Source organism: Pelophylax lessonae (genome assembly GCF_965119305.1).
Source record: "Pelophylax lessonae genome assembly, chromosome: 2".
Classification (NCBI taxonomy): Eukaryota; Metazoa; Chordata; class Amphibia; order Anura; family Ranidae; genus Pelophylax; species Pelophylax lessonae.
In genome coordinates this window covers 161,289,717-161,302,229 of record NC_138769.1, presented here as the reverse complement: position 1 = coordinate 161,302,229, position 12,513 = coordinate 161,289,717, and the positions used below count along the sequence as shown (strand labels likewise).

At 42.2% G+C, this 12,513-nt stretch overlaps 1 protein-coding gene across 2 annotated transcripts in view; it reads left to right on the top strand.

The window, feature by feature from the left end:
- STX1A (syntaxin 1A) overlaps positions 1 to 12,513 on the top strand; it is a 235,330-nt gene that overhangs the window by 194,624 nt on the left and 28,193 nt on the right. For both annotated transcript variants that reach the window (XM_082246026.1, XM_082246027.1), the window contains exons 5-6: positions 4,757 to 4,830; positions 5,654 to 5,762. In XM_082246026.1, coding sequence (XP_082102152.1) covers positions 4,757 to 4,830; positions 5,654 to 5,762 — 183 coding nt within the window. The remainder of the gene's footprint in view (positions 1 to 4,756; positions 4,831 to 5,653; positions 5,763 to 12,513) is intronic.

Below are 12,513 nucleotides of genomic sequence, written 5' to 3'. Positions count from 1 at the left end.
GTGAATTTACCAACCTCAGATGATACACAGAGATGAAAGAAATCTCCCTACATGAGTTTTACTTGTATATGTGCTGTCTTCAGCTTTCTAGGCTGTTTAGAAAATGCACGTCATGTTAGAATTTTCTCTTCCTGAAGTTTTGCCATACACTGCGAGACAGCTGATTGGAGGAAAGGCACACACCCCCCTCTCCACATAGGCAGAAACATGAAGAGCTGTGCTGTGAATAGACCAGCTGTCTGCTAACCTATTTATAGCACCCAAACCAACACAAAATTCAGCCTGGTTTTATTTCAGTTGATGGAGAACTTGTCAGAAGTTGTCATGCTGATAACAGAAGAACTAAGCAGGTGAAACACACGGGACTTAGGGCTTTGAAGAGAGATAAGGAAACACTACAGATACATGTGCCCAGGTCAAATTTCATGAATCGGGTTTACATCCACTTCAAGCTGTGTAGGGAGGTTTTCACTGTCAGGGTGGTGAGGATGTGGAACAATCAGTGGTGTCAGCAGGAAGTATGGATAATTTTAAAAGACTCTTGGACGCGCATGTTCGTGAACACAATATACAAGGATGTGAGAAATTATTTTACACACACACACCAACACAAGTTGAACTGGATGGACTGTTGTCTTTTTTCAACCTTACCAACTATGTAACTTCGTAGAGAGATTGAATCTTCCCAGTGGTTACAGAGACAGTGATAAACACCTGGCAGGGATTCTGATACCTCGCCACAAAATTCAAAACTATAAAAAAGGTTTGGCTTTAGTTGTATTTTAATTTTCGAAAATACTTACTGCTAGGATACTTGCAAACGTTTTTTCTGCTGCAAAAAAAAAAGGTGCAGTAATTTAAAAAAGTGAGATTACACCCGAGATTACACCCATGCTCTTTCAGGTGCAATGTTGTTCAGGCCCCATCCAAAAAAATTATAAATGCAAATCTTTTTTACCTGCAAAAAAAAATATGCTTTTTTTATTTTAAGGTGAACTTGTGATCCTGTAAGGTTTGTAACAAGGAAAGGCTGGCTTTTTTAGTGGAGATAAGATTGCTGAAGGTTTTTGAATATGAATTGCTAAGTGGGTTGACCCCACTGTTGCTTGGTAGGAAAAAGACCAGGGGCTTGAGCCCGAAGATAAATTTGATCCCACCATGTCCCTTTCCTACATCAGAAGGGGGCGTGAAGATCAGCGCCAGGGAGCTTTGCCCGGCACTGGATAAAAGGTGAGTGTAACACCAATTAGAGCATTTGGATGGGGAAACACTTCTGGACCCCTTTACATTACACAGCCCCCCACACCTCTGGACCCCCTTACATTATACAGTGTGTTGTAAAGGGTGGTGCAAGGTTCAGGAGTGCGTTGTACTGGGTGCAATGTTCAGGAATGCGTTGTACGGGGTTTCAAGGTTCTGGAGTGCGTTGTACAGAGTGCAGGGTTCTGCAGTGCGTTGTACGGGGTGCAAGGTTCAGAAATGCATTGTAAGGGGTGCAAGGTTCAGGAATGCATTGTACTGGGTGCAAGGTTCAGGAATGCATTGTACAGGGTGCAAGGTTCAGGAATGCGTTGTACGGGGTGCAAGGTTCAGGAATGCACTGTACGGGGTGCAAGGTTCAGAAATTCATTGTATGGGGTGCAAGGTTCAGGAATGCATTGTATGGGGTGCAAGGTTCAGAAATTAGTTAAACTGCAAAGACATCAATTAATTAAACATTGCACACTTAGCTTAAAATCTTGACTAGCAGTACACAGAAGCAGAGGGAACAATGGCGACATCAGATGCAACATAAATGAGTGCAGCCGAGCAGAACATGCAGCAGTGTAATATCTATCCAACACATCCAGGGATTGGTGGGCAAGCTGGGGGCGGCTGCAATGAGAGTGATTGGAGCTGTCAAATTGAAGCACTGATGTCGGGGATGGGCGGGGCCGATATGCGGGCCCCTGCCCCTTTGTTCCGTGCATAGACAAACAGCCGGCATTGGCGGTGTGTATACATTGCTGGTCGGGGAGGAAGGTGGCAGAGGACGGGACCAATTGTAACTACTGTTTGTGTACCCACAGCAGTGTATAATTCAGGTGTATTATACACCACTGTGGATGCACATATAGTAGTTACAACTGGTCCCACCCCCTTCCACCTTCCTCCCCGGCCAGCAGCTGTTTGTCTATGAACGGGACAAAGGGGCAGACCCCCATATATCGGCTCCGCCCACCCCGACATCAGTGCTTCATTTTGACAGCTCCAATCACTCTCATTGTGGCCTCCCCTGACTTGCCCACCAATCACTGGATGCAGGATAAATGTTAAATTGCTGAGGTATGTAGCCCCGAGTTCCCAGGCAAACCCCAGGCCTTGGGACTCGGGGCTAATAATTTTAAATAAGCAATATGAGACCCAGGACTTTTTATGGGCCCACTAGGGACTATAGCCCCAGTCAGCCCCCCCCCCCCCCCCTCCCAACGCCACTGGTTGACCCATTATGCTGCAGTGTATGAAGGAGATTAACTATATTAGGAAAAACTTTTTAGAGCAGGTAATAGTTTTCACGCCTCTTAGTTCTTTGTTTTGGTGAGGGTAAGTATCATCTCAAGCCTAGTACACATTATTAGGAAATTAAAGGAAGGATTGTCCGATTTTTCGCCTGAATGTTCGTATCATGCTAAAAACTAGACTATCATTGATGTTTTGAAAATTCTCGAAGGACAGAGGAACTTCCCATGTAAGGTCCAGGGTAGATATTGTTTCCAATAATGCACGGTCTTGCTCATTCACTTTTTTAAGGAAAACTCCTGTACTAAAAAAATCGTTCGTTCTGTTAACTAGAAAATTTTCCTTCTGTTAACTAGAAAATTTTCCTAGCATGTCACTTTGGATATTTTCATCTGACCAGTCGACATCGGCTCTAGAAAGCAGTATATTAGCAAACAGAAAATCAAACAAATATTCTGAATACAGCGTTTTTTCATCTGGGTTTTCTACTAATGTGTACTAGGCTTTAGACCATGGGTGCCATGGTCTAAGTCCCATCATGCCTCTGCTTTTGGGAGTCATGCTTGTAACGGTCATGCCTGTTAATGCCCCATGTAATGTAATGCCTCATGGGACTTGTAGTTTTGCAATAGCTGGAGGGCCACAGGTTGAGCACCCATGCCTTAGACAGTTGTCATTGAAACAAATGTCCACCTTTAGCTCCAGTGACAACTTTAAATGTTGGATCTCCAATCACTTTCTGCCTCGGTGACAGTGGTCATCAGAACAGAGTAAATCGTCTTGGCAGGGACATAGATAGCAAACAAAATCTGACATGTTTGAACACTTTCCTACTTTCTCCAAAACCTGCCTTTATATACTAGGTGCATATTCAGATGAAAAGAGATTTATATTCATTATATAAATTAATTATAGTTTACTTTTCTTGTGAATATTAGGTTTTAAAAATGTTAACCCTTTAAAGTGTCTATCTTGTTATACTTCCCTGTGTAGCCCTCCTCATGACTGCTAACAACTGGATTAACAACCCACCAGTGTATGGCATGTTGTATTTAAAGTGATTGTAAAGTCTTGTGGTTTTTTTTTTTTTAAATAACAAACATGTTATACTTACCTGCCCTGTAAAGTGGTTTTGCACAGAGTGGCCCGAACCCTCCTCTTCTCGGGTCCCTCTTTTCTGTTCCTGGCCCCTCCCTCCTGTCGAGTGCCCCCACAGCAAGCAGCTTGCTATGGGGGCACCCGAGCCGAGCTGCAGCTCTGCGTGTCCATTCAAACATGGAGCTGCATTTGGCTTGCCCCCTCTCTTTCATGATTGGCTTACTGACTTTCACAGCAGCGGGTCCAATGGCGCCGCTGCTGTGTCTCAGCCAATCAGGAGGGAGAGTCTCGGACGGCCAAGGGACTCGTGGACATCGTTGGATAGAGATGGGGCTCAGGTAAGGCTGAGGGGGCTGCTACACACAGATGGCTTTTAATCTTAATGCATAGAATTCATTAGGATAAAAACCTTTTGCCTTTACAACTCCTTTAAGCAGACATGTGAGGGAACAGACTGCCAATGCAACAGAATGGACAAAAAAATTGGACAAGCACATTTTTTTGATGCAGCAAACCACAACCTAAAAAGGGCATTACTGCATGTTGTGGTGTGCTGCAACGCATGGGCATTGGTGATGCATTAGGATGCCATTGACTGTGAATAGCACTGCAACACAAAATGCACCTTACATGTGTTGTGGGAACTTATGCAATGGAGAGGTCTAATTGGGTCTTGGGAATCCTACCTCGCATGTATACATACTGCCTGGCTTAACTAAACCTCATGACTATACACCCCATGTTGCACTTGTGCTGGATGCTGGATAAGATATTTATGGCCTTCCTGGATGCCATGTGCTGACTATGGTCATTACGTTATGTGGCAGCAACTGGCTCATGTGCATAGTTAGACTAATGGGAACTGAGAGCTGTAAATGCTGTCCAGCCTGGGCAGGTAAAGCATTCAGTGTGTGTGCTTGGCATATAGGAGTTTTACTGTTGGCAATGATCAAGTGGATTGGGTGGGAAGGAAGAAAGGATAAGGAAATTGTGCTTTAAAACTGTTCTTGATGGGACATTTGTTCTCTACTGGAGGTCCAGAAGAAGATCCATACTTAATAATAAAAAATACATTAAAGACAGCTATTTTTGTATACTTCCTTTTTTTAAATGACTTGAAATTCCTGTCTGAACTAGAACCTTGTGTCCTTTCTGCCAGATATTGAACAAAGTATCGAACAAGAGGAAGCCATGAACCGTTCCTCCGCTGATTTGCGCATCAGGAAGACACAGGTATTAGGCAAGGGATGTGTCAGAAAATCCCACTTGTGAGCTTGAATGATTTATCTGGTAACTTCCATCTGTTGTGACCTTACCATGCATGTCTGTTATATAGAAGTAACAAGGACCTTGATGGTGCTTTTCCACAAGGTTGATCTCAAGTGTAAAACCCTTGACATTTTTTATATAGAGAAGCTTTGGTATTACTGCCATGCTACATGAGCTTTTAATACTGTTAGCATCTAAACATGTCTTTAACATTGACATTTGTTGTGCTTGCTGTATATTAGGACTCATAAACTCTTGTCCTGTAAATTCTCATTTGTTTTACATGCATTTGACATGCTTTTATATGCTTTACAGGTTACATTGGAAAGGTTGGCCAAAGAAAAAATATGTGGGCAATAAAAGACCGTATCTAACATATAGCAATATTTACTTATAAGGTACCTTTGCTCATGCTATCGTGCACTACTACTACAGTGGAAGGCAGGATCTTGAGCTCTTTCAAACTGATGTGTTGTAAAAAATATTGCATTACCAAAATGTAGAGTGATTATACAAATTGCAACTCAGAATCCCTCCAATTTTATCAGCCCAATACATACTTTGTTCAACGTTACCAAGCCCCAATGAATTGGGACCCTTTGATACCCTGAAACATGTTGGTTTTCAATGAATGAAATTAAATCTGGACTTTATACATTCTGCTTTTCGCGTTTTCCCCCTTGCAACCCCAGTCCCCTCTTGAGCAAAAAGACAATGTTTGGCCACCACTCCTGGGAGAGCTTCTTCTATCTGCTACATTGATTTTTATCACTTTTTATCTTTCCAGCATTCAACACTGTCTCGTAAGTTTGTAGAAGTGATGTCGGAATATAATGCTACGCAGTCAGATTATCGTGAGCGCTGCAAAGGCCGTATCCAGAGACAGCTAGAGATCAGTAAGTTTTAGTCCTTTGACTCTTCCAATTTGACACAAATTTATTTATCCAGCTTGTTGTATACAACCTACAAGGTGAAGGTGTATGGCAGGGGTGTCAAACTCTTTTTTATTGCGGGCCGCATCAGCATTATGGCTGCCAACAAAGAGTCGGTTATATTTGTAAGATTAGATGTCCAGAGCACCCCACGCCCCCTTACACCCTTACATGTGAGATGTCAAGAGCCCCCCCATCAGAAGTCAAAAGTCACCCACCCTTCCTTACATCAAAATGCACCACCTTACCTTGTGCTGTTGCCATGAAGAAAATGCGGGTGGATCTGGGAAGAAGTGCAGGGTCGGGAGAAGAACCAGAGGAGGGCTGGAGTCAGCTTTCAGAGTCTGCTGAATGCTGAGACCAGGGGAGGCAAAGGCAAGGTGATGTTGCGGCTGCACAGAGAGGTGCAGGATCTGTAGGGGGAGGTCTGCCCTCCTCTCTGCTGCGGACTGCTGAGAAGTGGAGGTGGGTAAAGTTGAGCCTTTCTGCAGCTGCACAGAGGAGTGCAGGATCTGGCAAAGGAGTTCGGTCCTCTCTGCTGCCGACTACAGAGACAAGGTGGGGCAGAGACAAGGGGGGAGCCACAGCTGCAGGAGAGGTGCGAGGGCCACATGAAATGGCCTGGGGGGCCACATTCGGCCCGCGGGCCTTGTGTTTGACACCTGTGGTGTATGGTGATGGAATGTGAAAGGGCTCAGACTTATCACCATTGTAAAGTCAGCATTTTTCTCACAGGATTAAATGCAGTCTACATTTTTCACCAACATGGAGGTGTAGACTTGAATAACATTTCAAGTGGAATAACAATGTTTAAATATTTAAAAAAAAAAAAACACCTATGTACAAAATATTTTTAGGGAAATGCCGTAAATGATGAATGTGTTAATAATAATACTCATATATAAATACTATGCTTACATTTACATATCATTTTAGGAAGTATCCATATTATTAGATCAGATTGTAAAGTGTATTGTCAGCCTAAATATTATCTATACGAAAATGACAATTTTATATGTTATATGTAAAGGAATATCTATAGCCAAACATTTTTTAGGAAGAGACGCAATGCATATACTTTTTTTTTAATTATGCCTTTAATTTTGTTTCAATAACGCAGGGTAATTCTCAAAGTACTTATCCTTTCATCCTATTTTCATAGAATTGTTGTGCTAGTTAAAAACATTTGCAGAGCTATGTAAATGACAAAAGGTTCAATACACAGTAGGTTTCATTTAATTAAATGGTGTAAATTGCAATGACTTGCAATAAACCTTAGCAATCAGAGGAAACTTGGATATCTTTTGCCTAAATTAAAATTTTTAGCGGCATATAATTTATGTATAATGATCTATAGTTACAGTGCCTTGAAAAAGTATTCATACCCCTTGAAATTTTCCACATTTTGTCATGTTACAACCAAAAAACAAAAATTAATTTTATTGTGATTTTATGTGATAGACCGACACAAAGTGGCACATAATTGTGAAGTGGAAGGAAAATGATAAATGGCTTTCAAAATTTTTTTACAAATAAATATCTGAAAAGTGTGGCGTGCATTTGTATTCCGCCCCCCTGGGTCAATATTTTATATAACCACCTTTCACTGCAATTACAGCTGCAAGTCATTTTAGGTATGTCTCTACCACCTTTGCACATCTAGAGAGTGAAATGTTTGCCCATTCTTCTTTGCTAAATATCTCAAGCTCTGTCAGATTGGATAGAGAGCGTCTGTGAAGAGCAATTTTCAAATCTTGCCACAGATTCTCAATTGGATTTAGGTCTGGCCTTTGACTGGGTCATTCTAACACATGAATATGCTTTGATCTAAACCATTCCATTGTAGCTTTGGCTGTATGTTTAGATTTGTTGTCCTGCTGGAAGGTGAACCTCCGCCCCAGTCTCAAGTCTTTTGCAGACCCTAACAGGTTTTCTTTTAAGATTGCCCTGTATTTGGCTCCATCCATCTTCCCATCAACTCTGACAAGATTCCCTGTCCCTGCTGAAGAAAAGCATCATCACAACATGATGCTGTCACCACCATGTTTCAAGGTGTGGAGGGTGTGTTCAGGATGATGTGCAGTGTTAGTTTTCTGCCACACTGCCACACATAGCGTTTTCCTTTCAGGCCAAAAAGTTCAATTTTGGTCCCATCTGACCAGAGCACCTTCTTCCACATGTTTGCTTTGTCCCCCACATGGCTTCTCGCAAACTGCAAATGGGACTTCTTATGGCTTTCTTTCACCAATGGTTTTCTTCTTGCCACTCTTCCATAAAGGCCAGATTTGTGGAGTGCACAACTAAAAGTTGTCCTGTGGACAGATTCTCCCACCTGAGCTGTGGATCTCTGCAGCTTCTCCAGAGTTACCATGGGCCTCTTGACTGCTTCTCTGATTAATGCTCTCTTTGCCCAGCCTGTCAGTTTAGGTGGACAGCCATGTCTTGGTAAGTTTGCAGTTGTGCCATACTCTTTCCATTTTTGAATGATGGATTGAACAGTGCCCTGTGAGATGTTCAAAGCTTGGGATATTTTTTTTATAACCTAACCATGCTTTAAACTTCTCCATATTTTTATCCCTGACCTGTCTTGTTTTGTTCCTTGGCCTATATGATGCTGTTTGTTCACTAAGTTTCTCTAACAAACCTCTGAGGGCTTCACAGAACAGCTGTATTTATACTAAGATTACATTTCACACAGGTGGACTCTATTTACTAATTGGGTGACTTCTGAAGGCAATTGGTTCCAATATTTTTTTATTTTTTTTATTTAGGGGTATCAGAGTAAAGGGTGCTGAATAGAAATGCTCACCACACTTTTTAGATATTTATTTGTAAAAAAAATGTGAAAACCATTTATCATTTTCCTTCCACTTAACAATTATGTGCCACTTTGTGTTGGTCTATTACATAAAATCCCAATAAAATACATTTACATTTTTGGTTGTAACATGACAAAATGTTGAAAAGTTTAAGGGGTATGAATACTTTTTCAAGGCACTGTACATGTAATATTTCTATAGTGATCAAGATAGTAAAATAAATAAAACTAAGCTATGCAGTGTTTTCCACAGCAGCAATATATGTGATGACTCCTGAAAACAAGATGAGAGCAGGAGCTAAACTGGCTATACACTATGTGATATGTGGCTGGTTCCTAATGAACTGTCCGAAATTTGCTATAGGAGTGGCCCTCTTTGCCCTCCCATCCAAAATCCTTCAATAGAAAAATCAAAGGAGCCAGATGGATAATTTTCAACCAAACATTGGCTGCATCCGATGTAGCTGCTGTTCGGGTATTTTGGCAGCTGCTGATGCCGGCTGTCAAAATGCAGTAGGCACAGCGGGGAACTCCTCTATCTGCACTGTGTGGATGGGGGAAACTGTTACCATCTCTCATCATCCCACTGTATGTGAACTGTATATGAACCCCTTCATCTCCTAATCCCTCTGTGTTTGACCTATACTTTTTATGTGTCTAGTGCAACATTACCAAGCTCCATGTTTTACCTCCTCAATACATGCATGTTTTTTGATTTCCATAAAAATTGTAGCAAAAAATCAGATCTACTTTCCAAAAAGAGTTCATTTTGTGGGGTGTTTGTTCTATTCTGGCATTTTTATATTTAATTTGTTTTATAACAGAAACTAAAGGAAAACATTTTATTCCAATTTGTTTGCTCATTTTTTTCCATTTATATGGTAAAAAAAACTCCCTGTGCTTATACAATACAACCAAAAGAAAGCTTTATCGGTCTAAAAAAAGTAGTAATTATCATACTTAGTAGCAAAAATAGTAGCAATTGTCAAACTATACAGCGATGAAACCTAAAATACTGGCCAGAGAGGAAGGAGGTGTAACATGCTGGTAAGTTGTTAACTGACACAACAAATATATGGGTGTACTGGCGCTCCCAAGACTAATGACAATAGGCACTTTGGAATCACTAATCTTGAATAGTCACAATGAACAATGTCAGATTTATTTAAAATCACTAAAAATCAATAAAAATGGTGCAAGCCACTGTAGACAGCAAAGAGCCAGGCAGTGACTTTGCTGTCTACAGTGGCTTCCCCCATTTTTATTGATTTTTAGTGATTTTAAATAAATCTGACATTGTTCACTGTGACTATTCAAGATTAGTGATTCCAAAGTGCCTATTGTCATTAGTCTTGGGAGCGCCAGTACACCCATATATTTGTAGTCATTTGTCTCTCAGTCAGGATCTGGGCATGGGTCTGCTGCAACCCTGACATGACTCATTGGTTTTTTGGCTAGAATCTGTCCACCCCACTTAACTTTGGGACCTCTGATCATCTGTTCCTCAGCGCCAGGATTTGTTTGTATGTATAAGTTGGTAAATGACACTTTCAGACTCTGGCCATTTCCTCTGGGACAGTCTGATCCTTAACAGTCTCCTATTTAAGCATTGGGGCTGGGTTGTGTTTAAAGTTTATGTAAAGCCAAGATTTTTTTTTCTTGGTTGGAAAAGGGAAGAATAAAGCTGCCCTATAAGGTGGATCGGTTGTTTTTTGTTTGTTTTTTTGATCAGCCAGTGGGCTGATCTAAAAAAAAAAAAACAACCCATTATCCCATCCACACGTTTGAGGTGGATAAGGGAATCCTCCTCATTGCGTTGTAATCTGACAGTTTGGATGCCCCAACCATCAGAATACATTGGTGCTACAGTGCCAATCTAGCAACAAATTTCCAACAAGCCAATTTGAGAGCAGTCAGTCCTTAGATTGACTACTCTCAAAAAGGTATGGCCATAAATGGATCAAAATTCGGCCGGTCCATGCTGAATTGGCCAAATTTTGATCCATCTATGGCCAGCTTTAGAACCACTGTCATGTTTTATTGTTGTCTGTGTCTCCCGCTAGGTAGAGTTATTCCTTTGTTAAAGCGGTAGTAAACGGCATTACATTTTTTTTTAGCCCCAGGCAGTTTAGGTCATAATGTGCTAGTATGCATTGCATACTAGCATATTATGACAGAGTTACCCGAACACGAAGCCCTCCAGCGGGGAGCTGTCACTGCTAAAGGTGCTTCCATCTTCACCCGGTCTTCTTTCTGGGTTCGCAGGCTTCGGCGTTATGAATGGCCGAGCCGGCGATTACGTCACTCCCGCACATGCGCACGGGAGTCTCTGTTTACAGCATGGCTCAACTATAGTAAACATCATACATGGGAGTTTACTCGCACTTTAAGCTGACCATATATGGATAGAAATTCCCTGCTAAACAGTCCGAATTTCAATCCATGTAAGGGCATTTTGGTTGCCCAGAAGTCTATCTACAGATTGACTTCTGTACAGCCACCCTATCAAGTTTACCCCGCTTAATCAGCGGCACAGACTATAGCCAGCGGAACTGATGGTGTATTCTGAGTGTGGGGGAAGTCTCCTTGTGATCTCAGCACAGCATCTATCCATCATCATCAGGATTCTGGGTGAAGAGTCTCTTTGAAGTTCAGGGGTGTCCTGGAGTGACAAGCTTGGAGGGACGCATTAGCTACTTTCGTTTCGTCCTTATTTGTGGATACGTCCGGCCTGACTGGAGATTTGTGCTAGAGCAGGAGTTCCCAAACTGTGGGTCGGGACCCACTGGTGGGTCGCGAGCTGCATTTGAGTGGGTCGCGATGAGCCTTGAATTCACTGAGAGCAGGCCCGCTTAAATTGTGCTGTGCGAGCCTGCGCAAATTACAGAGAACCAGAACAGTCAAATCGCTGGATTCAGGACCCCGCCCATGCAGTTTATGGAGGCTGGTCTGCATTTCCCACGAGGAGGATACTTGCATCAGTGAGTACGTATGTGGGCTGTTATGTAGGATATGTTCATGGGGTGCAGAGCCAGCTCCTTGGTCCTGCTGGCAGCAGCGGTGGTGGCTAGACTGGCGGCGGGATTCTCTCAGCTTTAGCGGACAGAGACAGCAGCCTTGGTGCCATAGGAGGACCAGGTGGCCTGGCAGGGTCAGGAGTTTATGGCAGCTTCTGTGACCCCAGTAGAGGATCTGAAGGAGAAGAGCCAGGACACCAAGACCAGCATAGAGCTCCTCATCATGGAGACTCTGAGTGAGGTGTGCTGGGCCCTGGAGAGGGCAAACAGGGTCTTCACCTTCACTGTGGACCGCTGGTAGAGGAAGGAGGGTGAGTGCCATATAGTCTTATATTTAAATATTAAGTGTATTCAAAAATAAATTGATTGATATTTTTAATTTAACACCCCCCTCCCTTTAAAATATGCATTATTATTAATAATATTTGCATTTATATAGCGCCAACAAATTCCGTAGCGCTTTACAATATTCAATTACAGTGGGTCCCGAAAAATAACTGTATTCAGAAGTGGGTCTCGGCCCAAAAAAGTTTAGGAAGCCCTGTGCTAGAGGGTTCTAAATCCTTCTGCTCTGGTGAAAAGAGTGATTAGACCCATCTGTTAAGTCAAGGGGTCGCCCTTTTAGGTGAGAGGCTTGCACTACTAGTGGAGGAGATCTAGCACCTGATTACCCACGAGTGTCAATTTGCAGCACTTATGTCACTTTATGGGACTCTCTATATTCTGATTCATTCTATTTGATTTTATATTTTATTTACTATATATTAGTTTAGAGCACTGCACTGATTTATTATAGAAGTCTCCTCGCTGTCAGAAAACAAAGGTTCAGAGTATACCCTCATCCACTTCAAGTGCGTGGGTGGAGGAATTAAGTCTTTTT